Source organism: Drosophila albomicans, chromosome 2R, assembly GCF_009650485.2.
Source record: "Drosophila albomicans strain 15112-1751.03 chromosome 2R, ASM965048v2, whole genome shotgun sequence".
NCBI lineage: Eukaryota > Metazoa > Arthropoda > Insecta > Diptera > Drosophilidae > Drosophila > Drosophila albomicans.
Window position 1 is genome coordinate 1,406,487 of NC_047631.2, and position 12,484 is coordinate 1,418,970.

The 12,484-nt window shown below is 38.5% G+C and overlaps 1 protein-coding gene across 3 annotated transcripts in view; it reads left to right on the forward strand.

Annotated features, from left to right (window-relative positions):
• The window catches only part of LOC117573245 (leucyl-cystinyl aminopeptidase), a 73,675-nt gene extending 61,439 nt beyond the window's left edge, over nt 1–12,236 (forward strand). For all 3 annotated transcript variants that reach the window (XM_034256304.2, XM_052007706.1, XM_052007707.1), the window contains 4 exons: nt 10,890–11,073; nt 11,134–11,330; nt 11,385–11,696; nt 11,809–12,236. In XM_034256304.2, coding sequence (XP_034112195.2) covers nt 10,890–11,073; nt 11,134–11,330; nt 11,385–11,696; nt 11,809–12,046 — 931 coding nt within the window. In that variant the 3' untranslated portion in view covers nt 12,047–12,236. The remainder of the gene's footprint in view (nt 1–10,889; nt 11,074–11,133; nt 11,331–11,384; nt 11,697–11,808) is intronic.
• The last annotated feature ends 248 nt before the right edge of the window (nt 12,237–12,484 follow it).

The window sequence follows — 12,484 nt, forward strand, 5'->3', positions numbered from 1 at the left end:
ATCCTTCCTTGAAATATTTTTTCCTGTTGTATTTTTAAATATAATCCTGTCATTTATTCCGGCTTAAAATAAAATATTACAAAATACTTGCATAGCCATCTTCTAGATACGGATTTAACACTGTATTTTCGAGCCATTTGATCAGTGACGTCAACACCAAATTTAGTTTTATTATAAAATGTCACAGTTTCTGGCAGTTTCTTTCGATCGGTATTTATTTTGACGCCTTTGTGCTTGCTACTCAATAAAATTTTTTTTTTTGGGCTCGCTGTTATCAACAGTAAGTGTACATTCATTTTTTGCATACAGTAATGTTGAAATACAAACCATATCCTTATTTTTCTTGTAAATTTTTGGAAGGTCCCGTACCAACCAACGCACAGTGGGCCGGATTCCCGATTTGGTGGCATTAAATCGAATATTGCATTTATCGAGCTGAAACTTGGCTTACTTCAATAATAAACCTCTCTAAATATAAGCAAACTTCCAAGTAAGTTTGACCACGCCTACTCCAATGCCCATATAGCTATCATGATATTTTATTTTAATTTTTTTTTTTTTTATTGCACACCTTTTTGTCGTCGCTCAGTGTACATTCATCTATTTGACCAAATACAAATTTAGCCAGCGCGGAAGAGTGGCGTCCGCTGTCGATCCACATGTCCCAGCAACGTGGCATGATAGAACTCAAGCACATCTAAATAATTGAAACATCGGAGAAGCCGCAAAAAGCCGAATTTAATATAAAGTGTCTACTATTGATTAATATACATTACACACCGCACAAATACGCAGAACACCTTTTTTTCCTCTAAAGAAGACGAACACTTTTATTAGCTTTTTGTTTTCTTTGGACAACACAAAACAGTACACATATATAACGTTAAACAAATTATCACACAAACTGTGTTTATTATTCTTAGTTTACATACCTCCAACTTCAATATCCATTTTACAAAATATAAAATTTTTCTTTCGTTTGGATTTGCCAAGCGCACAAAGTCAGCCAAAAGTTTCCCGCCAATTTTGTCACAAAAATCAGCTGTTCAATCACCTGACTTTAAACATCTGTAAAAATTGCAAGGTTGCACTTTTGACAAAAATATTTATTGATACTTTCTATCTAGGGTATCTAGTTTAAATATGTATATAAAATAAAAATTAAGATTTTCTTCCATAAAATTTTGGACTTTATGCCACCAAATCGGCAATCGGCTATTAGTTTAGAAGCTAAAGGAACGCTAGAAAAAAAGTTGTCGGTTGTTACAGTCCTTTCTTTCATGATAAAAGGCTCCAGTAGTCTCACTACTACAAATTCACTGAGGCGTCTTGACAAATTTCGTGTTTCGTCTTTTCCTAGATAAGGAAAACCATTCACGATATACTTCGTTTCAACGCCAGAAACTAGCCAGAATTTTGTCTTGTCTGGTTTGTTTGGCATATACTGTGTAAATCTACACCTGGCTTTCGTTGGAAACAATTATTCATTTACTGTATTGCTCCTGGTTTGAAACAGTTTTTCAGTTTATCTTGTGAAATTGTCCATTCTTTGCTTTGAAACTCTTGAAGCTTCTAATTCGGTGCAAGATTTGACATTGTCTAATATATGGTGGTCAATCAATAGTAAAAAGGCTCTTCGATTATATTTGTTTTAGCGTATACTGTAGGTCCAGATATGACTTTAAATATGCATCGACTTGGTAACCTTCCAACAACACCTCCTTCCAATATTTTTCCAAATAGTTCCACTTGCAGAAACTTTTCATTATTTTCTTCGCTAGACTTTTCTCCATTACTTTCATCATCACTGCTCTCAATATAGAAACTATTGTTACAATTATCGCTCGTATCGCAAAACTTCGCCTTCACTTTCAACATTTTTATCTTCAAAGTGCGAAAATTCCGAAGGTATGTCTTGTATTTGTATTAAATTCAAAGTAGTTCGTTTTGTCCGTTTTTCCATTTGTATTTTCTAAGAGCAATGAAAATAACAAAAGGGGACTCCTTCTTTTATCTTCCCAACTAGTCGACTTTGAAATTCAACATCAAAATAAATATTCATTTTCCGCAGTAAATCTCACTCTGAACTGAATAGAACGAACAAATGTCAATTTAGCACATCGTTATTTAATTGTTATTTATCTTATTATACATATATTCTAACATATTTTTAATCTAATTTAATTAGCTGTCCAGCGTCTTTTAATATTTATTCGCGGTTTTCGTTTAATGCATGCTGTTCACAAATTTATTTTGTTTTGTCCGCGCGTCAACAAGCACGTGCTTGGTATCGCTGGGCCACTTGATGGTACTGCCGTTAGTACGTCAACGTCCAAATATTACCCTATAAGCATTTCAAGAGAATTTACAAAAACTAAACCAAAATCTGTGAATGCCGTAGAAAACACACTTGTTTATTGGTAATAATACTGCTACCAGTTCTACCAGTCAAAATTACTGGCATCGGTATAAGTACCAAACAAAATTTTTTTTTTTTTATTATGGATTCAAAATAGTTACAAAATTTATTACATTTATTTGTTGTTATAAAAGTCATATAAAAGATTCTGGAAAAAATATTCAGTCAAAGTCAATATTTAAGGTCCAAAAGGCAAAACCAGTAATTTTGACTGGCTCGGTAAATCTTGTGTTAGAATAGATTTTGGTTATGCAGTAACCGCAATTTAATCGGCAGACACAGTTCAACACTTATTTTACTCACATTTTATTGCTTTGCACACCACCTTAACATTTATATACATGTCGGAGTCTGTTCTACCGAAGTCTGTTTATTCATTATCGCGAAGCGAGTTTCGATGCTCTCACAGGCGATTGCACGAGCACACTGCCCGCCCGAGCCATAGCCATCGAACCATACTCAGCGACAGCGTCTCGTCGCTGTCGCCCCGCAATAACTGTACTTGTCAAAGCGACAAAATGCGGACAACCAACAAAGCGCAAATAAAGAATGATGCAATCTAACATGCACACTCTTAATTACGCAGTGCCAATGTGCCGAAACGCACAAGTAACTACGCAGTGTCAATGTGCCGATACGCACCTACAACTGCGCAGGGCTAATGTGCCGACACGAGATGCTGCTTTACTCACTCTCCGACATACACATATTCATACATATGTACATATGTGTATAGGCGCAATTTGAGCGTCGGCGTGAGTGTCGCAAATGCAACGGTTCTTTATTATATAACTTTGTGCCGGCAGGAAATGTATGTAACAGGTAAAAAGAGGCATCTCCGATCCTATATTATTGATCAGCATCAATAGCCGAGACGAAATAGCCATGTCCGTCTGTCTGTCTGTCCGTATGAAACACTGGATTTGAGAGACTATAAGAGATAGAGCTATAATTTTTTTCGACAACATTTGTTATGTTTGCACGCAGATCAAGTTTGTGTCAAATTTTTGCCACGCCCACTTCTGCCTCCGCAAATTATTTAAAAGCTAGAGCTTCGATTTTGGTATGTATATACAATAACAACTATAGTATTTGTCATCCCCGAAAATTTGGTTGCGATCAGATAAAAATTGTGGAAGTTATTAAAGAAATACTTTTATATGGTATGTGTATGCATGTGTAGTTTTGCAACGCATATAAACACGACAACAATTGCTAGTGTCTTAGATGCTTAGAGTTAAATAGCGGTTTCATAAGCATTGTGATAGGTCTAGTGGTAGAGTCAAAGCTACAGTCGAGTGTGCTCATCTGTAAGATACCCGCTGCCCATTTTGAACAATACAAAAATATTGCGATATTTTTTCAAAACATACTAAATTAATATACCGTAAACTTAAAAAAAAAATCTTAAATGTATATTTGGTATATTAATATGATACTACACTCAGTATGTACTATAGAGTGCAAAACATACAAGATTGTCAGCCAAAGCAATTACGACCCTTAGTAAGTAGACGTTTTTTGCCCATAAAAAAGTATTTCTTTAATTACTTCGACAATTTTTATCTGGTTGCAACAAAATTTTTAGAAATCACGAAGACTATAGTCGTTATTGTATATGCCAAAACTTGCAGGTCTAGCTTTAAAATTACGCTTGTTCGATTTTTGTTGATTTGGATACTGATACGTAGGGCCAGGAAACAGTTGACACCGAATGTAACTGTGTTTAACTCGAAGTCACCGATCTCACCGTCCGACGTACGAAACAGAATTCGTTGGAACGGTGTGTGCTTCGAGTCCATAAGGATTTGACGATACATCTTCTCTGCAAAGTGAGATCCGTTTGGAGAATGGGCCTGGATGAAGGATATCATTCAGACTTTTGCCATTTGAGGATGGCTAAGAAGCGTTAAAAGCGACCCGCACCTTCGTTGTGGTCCTATCTGGTTTGAAGACGGCATGATGAGGCAGATCAAAATTAGGAGTCATGTGACCCAAGGCCACGTTCTCCTGGAAATCGGCATTGTACTGCTCTTTTAGAGAATCGTTTCTGCACAAACGATTCTCGTTCTTGAGAAACTAAGCCAGCGCTTTGGATCTGGAATGACCCAATTCAATCCCATCGGGCTTCCGGAGAAGCCCGAGAAGCAGTGAGAATCCAGCAAAATACGGTTTTTTGCGCAAGAAGTGAGCCACAAATGTTTGGCCGGGAGCCGCTCAAAATGACTGACGGAAGGATATCCGCGCCAATTAAAATGTCAATCTGAGCACTTTTGTAGAAATATGGATTGCCAGTTCGATCGCTGGTAGATCCCTTAGGATACTTTGCGGCATATGGATTGAAGGCAGCTTGCGTGACAACTGTGGAATGACGAACGCTGGATCTCGATATGGAGCCTCGGCTTCGTTGGAGAACCAATGCTGAAGTGACATAACTTCTGCACTTGGGACGCAACTGCGTGATTCAGCCCAGATACTTGGGCTTGCACGGACTGGAATGGCAACTTTATGCGTTGGAATAAACGCTCAGAAATGAAAGTCGCTTCGGATCCGGAATCGATTAGTGCACGTGCGGTGTGTGTAGTACCCAAATGGCATACATTGATGACCGCCGTGCCGAGAAGAATATTCTGAACGTTAATGTCAAAATGATTCTGCACGTTTGATTCTGAGTGAACTGTATGTTAGAAAGTGTATCTGAAGTTGAAGAGGAAGAGGCACCATGATGGGCACCATCGCCCCGATGAAGAAGAATATTGTGCCGGCCCTTGCATGTAAAGCCATTGTGAGCATTCGCACACTCTCGGAGCTGATGACCTCTTGCAAAACAATTTAAACAGAGGCTCTTTTGTTTAATGTAGGTCATCCCATCATTAACCGACATTTGAAGGAAACGCGAACAGACTCGGACAGGGACAGAGACAGGGTAATTCTCTTTTGAGCACAAGTCACACGATTTGCCTTTCTGAGTAATTCGGGCCTTAAAAGAGGTAACTCACTTTGAACTCTGCTGTGGAAGGGATGATCCAGCGGTAGCGTTCTGCGAGTTGGAAGTTTGTTTCACGTCCTCAATAGCCTCGAGTGTACGATAACGCTCGTTGAGGAACGTGCTCATGTCAGCCATGCGAGAGTCTTGGACTTGTCCATCAATGATTGCTCCCATAATGAGAGTGTACAGGGTGCGCCATCTAGACAGGACCTAATGAAATGTTGAATAACTTCTCCATTTTTTAGTCCATTTTGGAAAATAAACAAGATTCATTTAGGGTATAGAATGCCATTTATTGACAATTCACTCCGAATACAATATCGATCAAATGACCGCCTTCATTAGAAACACAAAAAGCGGCCCTTTTTTGGGCATTTCGCATTGTATTTGACAACATTTCGGGCAATTCCGTAATTTCCGCTTTGATATTAACTTTTAGTTGTTCAATAGTCTTCGGTTTGCTGACATACACCTCACTCTTCAAGTAGCCCCACAGAAAAAAGTCCGGTGCCGTCAAATCCGGCGAACGAGGAGGCCACTCCAAATCACCCTTTTTTGACACAACGCGTCCCGGGAACTTGCTCTGCAATTGAACGATTGCTTTCGATGTACAGCGCTACAATTTCAGCCCGATTTTTTGCTGTGAGTCGATCCATGTCTAAAATGGCATAGGCTGACGATTCAGAATCTGGCTGGCTTGTCAAAATAGGCTGAAAAATGGCGGAGTTATTAAACATTTCAATAGGCCCTGTCTAGATGGCGCACCCTGTAAGTTTGGGGAGCTTGGATGAGCAAAAAAAAAACCAGGATGCATTCTGCGAAAGGACTAGAGACAGAAATGTTTGAATGCTCAAAAGCGATCAAGCACCGCTGAATCGTACTCTGCAGCTCCTTAATCGCTGCCCCCGACTCTTGTAAAACCGTGGACAGGTTGAAGAGTATTTTGAACTGGCTCGTGATCAGTAAGCGCTTGTTTTTAAAGCGCTTACAGAGAGCACTCCAAGCCGATGCGAAACCATCGTTCGTGAGCGGAAACTTGGCAATGATCTCGTTGGCCTCATCTGCAGTTTTGGAATTCAGATGGAACAATTTCTCGACAGGAGTCAACCTTGGATTGTTGACGAAGATGGCCGTGAAAAGATCACGAAAGGTCGGCCAACGTAAGTAATCCCCATGGAAAACTTCGGTATCGACTGGAGGGAGCCGGCAGCCACTGGAATACACAGGAGGCGCGGATGTGTCACTCCTGACTGACCCGGTTACTCGGGTAATTTGCCCCTTCAAGCGGGCGAGACACCGCTCCTACACTGAATAACAGTCATCGTATTTTGCCTCCATGGCCTCTATTCCTTCGTTGTCGCCGTCTCGATGCAGTGCATCAGCGCACGTGGCATAAGCGGCCTTGAAATTGTCCCAGAGAACTTGTAGCCGGTCACGACGATTCTCGTACGTAACATAATCTGCTTATTTATTGTCATAAGGGCGGAACAAAGTTCTCCGGGTCGACAAGTTATTTATATATATGTCGTAGAATGGCTAGTTTGTCCATTGTACGTGTGCGTATAGTGTTTGTGTGGCGACACGTTGTCGCTAGTAGTTTTAAAATGCACAGTAGCTGAGGAAAAGAGACACACTCTGCTGCTGAGCATGGTCTGATCGTAGAGCGCTGACTGAATGAGAGAAACAGAGAGGGCAATAAATATTGCAGGAATTGTGAAATTAGACAGAACTCTGTGTTACTGAAGTCAGTTGGGAAGCGTCTCTTGCTGTGCAATTATACAAAAAAATGGAAACAAATGAGGAATCTTCGACATCAGAAGTGGGATCTGCTTTGCCTACTGCTCATGCCACCGATCCGTATTTGTCAGCGTTGGAGCTGCAAAACCGCAACCTACTGGAAATCATCGAAAGCATGCAGACACCAAGGGCACCGCCAACCGATGAAAAAGCGTCATATGTGACTTTTCCAAAATTCAATCCTGACAGCGCTGGAGCGGATGCTTCCTCTTGGTGTTCAACAGTTGATCTAATTTTTGCGGATAACGTGCTCGAGGGTAGCAGCCTGGTGATCGCCCTAAGCAAGGCACTAGAAGGCTGCGTATCACAGTGGCTTTCCCAAATTTGCTTTGCCGGCATCACTTGGGCGCAAGTTGTTTATACAAGCTGTTTATACAACGCTTTGTTGGAATTGAGACTTCTGCCGCCACGCTATTAAATGTTCTGAATGATCGACCAAAGCCGGAAGAGGGCTTCGCTGAATACGGTAGCCGTATTGTGACGCTACTTATGTCAAAATGGAAAGCCAAGGATTTGGAAGAAATAGCGGTAAAAGACAACAAGATGACGCGCTGGGTTTTTACAAACAACGTGAAAACTCTTTCAAAAAAAGCGCAGTATAGACGACATTGTCTATCTCGGAATCCAGTGCCTGAGAAAAATAATGATCAAAATAAAATACCTGAGGAAAATAGTGGTCAAAATAAAATACCTGAGAAACGAATAAATTGGACTGAGGTAACCGACAACTGGTTAATTTCGGAGCAACTGCGTGATAGTGAGATTTTAGAAATATCAACTAAATTAAGAAATAATGAATTACCAGATAATTTAGATAAAACCTATGAATTCCGTATGTACAGCGAATACAGCGAAATGGTAAAACTAAATGTCTGCCGGTAATTCCAAGGTCATTTAGATGGGCAATTATCAATCATGTCCACGAATCAATAATGCATTTGGGATGGGAAAAGACATTAGATAAGGTTTATAGCTATTATTGGTTTGAAAACATGTCAAAATATGTGCGTCGGTTCGTAGAAAACTGCATCACTTGTAAATTATCGAAGCCACCCGTAGGTAAAGGCAAGCAGAGTTACATTCTATTCCCAAGATAGATATACCGTGGCACACAGTACATATTGACATAACAGGAAAATTGAGTGGTAAAAACGACTTAAAAGAATACGTTATTGTCTTAATAGACGTATTTAAAAAATTTGTTTATTTTTACCACACTTTGAAAATAGATACGGAAAGTTTTGTTAAGGCCGTAAGTTCAGATGTTTCTTTATTTGGCTTGCCTACCCGAATTATAGCGGATCAATGTCGTTGTTTTGCAAGTTCGTAAGTTCTGTTCCTCTCGAAAAATTAATTTGCATTAAATTGCCACCGGTGCGAGTAGGGCCAATGGTCAGGTAGAGCGAGTAATGAGTACACACAAAAGTATGTTGACGGCTGTGGAAACCGGTCAGAGATCGTGGCAGGATGCGTTGGCCGAGGTGCAATTGGCAATGAATTGTACGGCGAATAGAGTAACTAAGATTAGCCCATTAGAATTGTTAATTGGTAAGGAAGCTAGACCTTTTGGCTTACTACCAATAGATGAAAAAGTTGATGACAAAATAGACAGAGAAAATCTAAGAAAACAAGCCAAACAAAATACGGAAGGCGGCGCACGATATGATAAGCGCAAGTTTGATAGTAATAAACATACTTTAGGCGATCACGTATTGCTTAAGAATGAGGAGCGTCATCAAACTAAGCTTGACCCCAAATTTAAAGGGCCGTTTGAGATTGTCAAAATACTAAATGGAGATAGTTATCTGTTAAAGTCCTTAACAAGTAAGCGAACTTACAAATATTCCCATGAATTCTTAAGAGCTTTGCCGAATAATCAGCTAATACGCGATGATAGAGACGGCACGATGGAAGATGCGTCTGACGATCAAGAAAGAGATTCATCAAAAAATAAGTGGCATAAAATTTGTATAGAGATATTCCGAAAAAGAATTTAATGTTAAAAGTGTTAAAGGAATTACACTAATGTTATTGTAATGTGTTAAAGGAACTACACAAATGTTAAAAAATGTTAAAGGAATTACACTAATGTTATTGTAATGTGTTAAAGGAACTACACAAATGTTAAAAAGTGTTAATGGAATTACACTAATGTTATATTGTAAGATGTGTTAAAGGAATTACACAATTGTTAAAATGTGCCAAAGGAAATGCACAAATGTTTTATTTTACAAAAGAGAATAATGTTATTAAAGAATAACTAAATGAATTAATAAGATTATGTTCAATTGAAGAAATGTAATGAATACAGAATATTTGATATTTATATACATACATACATAAGTGATTTTTTATTTTGAAAGCTTTTGTCCAATACATGAAATAAAAATATCTGTTTAAAAATAAAGAAAAGTTTAAAGTGAAATTGAGTCTCGTGGTATTGAAATCTAAACACACGAGGACGTGTGAGTTGTCAGGAAGGCCGTGTCGTAGAATGGCTAGTTTGTCCATTGTACGTGTGCGTATAGTGTTTGTGTGGCGACACGTTGTCGCTAGTGGTTTTAAAATGCACAGTAGCTGAGGAAAAGAGACCCACTCTGCTGCTGAGCATGGTCTGATCGTAGAGCGCTGACTGAATGAGAGAAACAGAGAGGGCAATAGACATTGCAGGAAATGTGAAATTAGACAGAACTCTGTGTTACTAAAGTCAGTTGGGAAGCGTCTCTTGCTGTGCAATTATACAAAAAAAATGGAAACAAATGAGGAACCTCCGACATATGTATATTTAATCAATTCAAATTTAAATTAAACCACTTAATTTCTCACTGATCGCGTCCGACTTGCAAGTGCGTAATGCAGAAACTAAATAAGTTTTTCAATTTTCTGTGATCTCGATTATCGCAATAATCTGTATTCCGTTATTTTAAGCGCGGTTTTTACTTTGTCCTTACTTACCTGGCTGGCGCAATGCCAACTCGTGCAAAACTGCAAGGCTGATGTGTGCCTCTAGTAACAAAAACTTAACCAAATTCGTCATGCCGCTTTCAAGGAAAGACTGCAGGCTAATGCTAGGCATTTTAACTGGTCTTTTTCTGTCGGCTGCATGCTGTAAAGCTGGGTATCATGAACAGTGATCAGTGCAGGAAATGCAACGAGCCCGGGGTTAAGGAAACACTCGAGCATCTTCTCTTTAGATGCCCAGCGTTATCCCGACTCCGGCTGAAATACCTTAATTCGCCGTGCCACAACGATGTTCGGGACGTTTCACGGCTACCTCCTAGGATGCTGCTGGCTTTTGCCAAAAATGCATCCATACTGCGCGACTTCTGAGACGTAGATACGCTACCGATACAGCTACCGACCTCCACTGGTCTATGCTTTGCCCCGTACAGGGGCAGCCGGTCCCACCTAACCTAACCTTACTTACCTTAACTCCAAATATACTCAGACAAGAGAGCATTTTATGAATCTATGTTTATTAAGCACTGATTACGCTTCGAGAACGCTCTTATTTATGTGCATGCTCAGAAAACGCTCTTAAGTTCATTAAGCAACTCCATCAACAACTTTACCAGTATAAACCTTTCGCGCGTGACTAAGCAAGTATGTGATGTAGAAGCTTGGCTTGCGTCATAAGAGATATCGTGCTAGTTTAACAATTAATTTTTCATTTTAACATTTCAGGGCAAAATTACTACATGATGCTTGGAATCTTGCTTTTGCAGGGGATCTTAGTTTTTCAGCTGCCCTAAACATGACTCTATTTATAAAATATGAGCGGAACCACATTGTTTGGAATCCAGTTTTTACATTTATAGATCAAATTGGACGACATATAGATGAGTCGGAAGTACATGCAAAATTTGAGGTGCAACAGAATACACAATATTAAGTACCTCATAAAAACTAAAATTAATCTTAATTTCAGTCCTACGTTATATTTTTGTTGGCTCCTTTTTACGAAGAGTTAGATGAAGAAGTCTCAATCGAAGACAACTGGAAAACTGACATTCGTACATTAACCAAAAGGTTCTTATGCCTAGCTGGTTATAAACCATGTATAAATGAGTCCGAACAAATTTTTGAAATTTGGCAGAATACCACCAACCCGAACCATGAATATCCGTCCGTATTCATTAAATTTATATTTCTTGATATATTTAACCTTTTATTTTATAGGGAAGCTTCTCATTATTTGTGCCCCATATTTAAATGGGGTTCTCTAGAGAAATGGCAATTTGGATTAGAGCGAGTGATGCAGTTTCCAAAGTCACGAAAGTTGAGTGAAAGAACACATTTATTGAAAGCACTAGCCGGTTGCCCCACACAGCCGGAAAAAATTGAACGACTTTTAAAAATAACAATTCTTGAAGATCATTCAAATTTTACTGATAACGACAAATTTTTAATTCTTACTTCACTAACCAGCGGTTCTAGTCATTATTCACTGTTGAATTTCGTATCTACAAACTGGATGACTCTTCGCCAAAAGTGAGTAATAAGTAATATATTTTTAATATTAATACGAGCGGATCTGATGATGAAACATATGTTACTTATATATCTTGTTCATAAAATAATATAAAAAAATGGTTTATTTCAGATTTAAAAATAAAACTAATTTATGGGACCATTTAATAGGATCGGCTACTGGCTTTTTCTTAACTCAGAAAGGTTATAACATGGTCTACAAGTTAATTGAAGAGCGTGCTGGAGAATTTGACAGTGCTCAGCATATTGTAGAAAAATCTCTCCGAAACATAAAAGAAGAAACTAAGTGGAGTGAAGAAAATATTCCGGTTATCGAAAAGTGGCTAGATCACTTATTAGCTAATATATAAAATAATCTTACATATATATTATAGATTCAATTAAATATGATAAATTTTGTTTTTGAATATTTAGTATACCAAGTGAGATTTGTATGCTTAAATTACCTTGATAACTTCAAGACAAGGGACTTTTTAAGTTGAAATTTAGATAATAAAACAATGTCATTCAAATACCAAATCAGATGATTTAATTTTGAATAAAGATACAGAATCGATTTACTTTAATAAAGAAAAAGACTTCTTGTCGAAATATTTTACATACAAGTTAAGAACAGAGTTGGTTTTCAGGTATACAATGTATATTATACATCGAACTGCATGTTATGAAGCACACTGCAGCGCAAAACCAACGATACGTGCGCAGCGTCAGTGATATTTTGATCATTAACTCCTAGGAACCAAACTACGGAAACGTCAACAACAATAACTACACCAGCGAAGACGCAA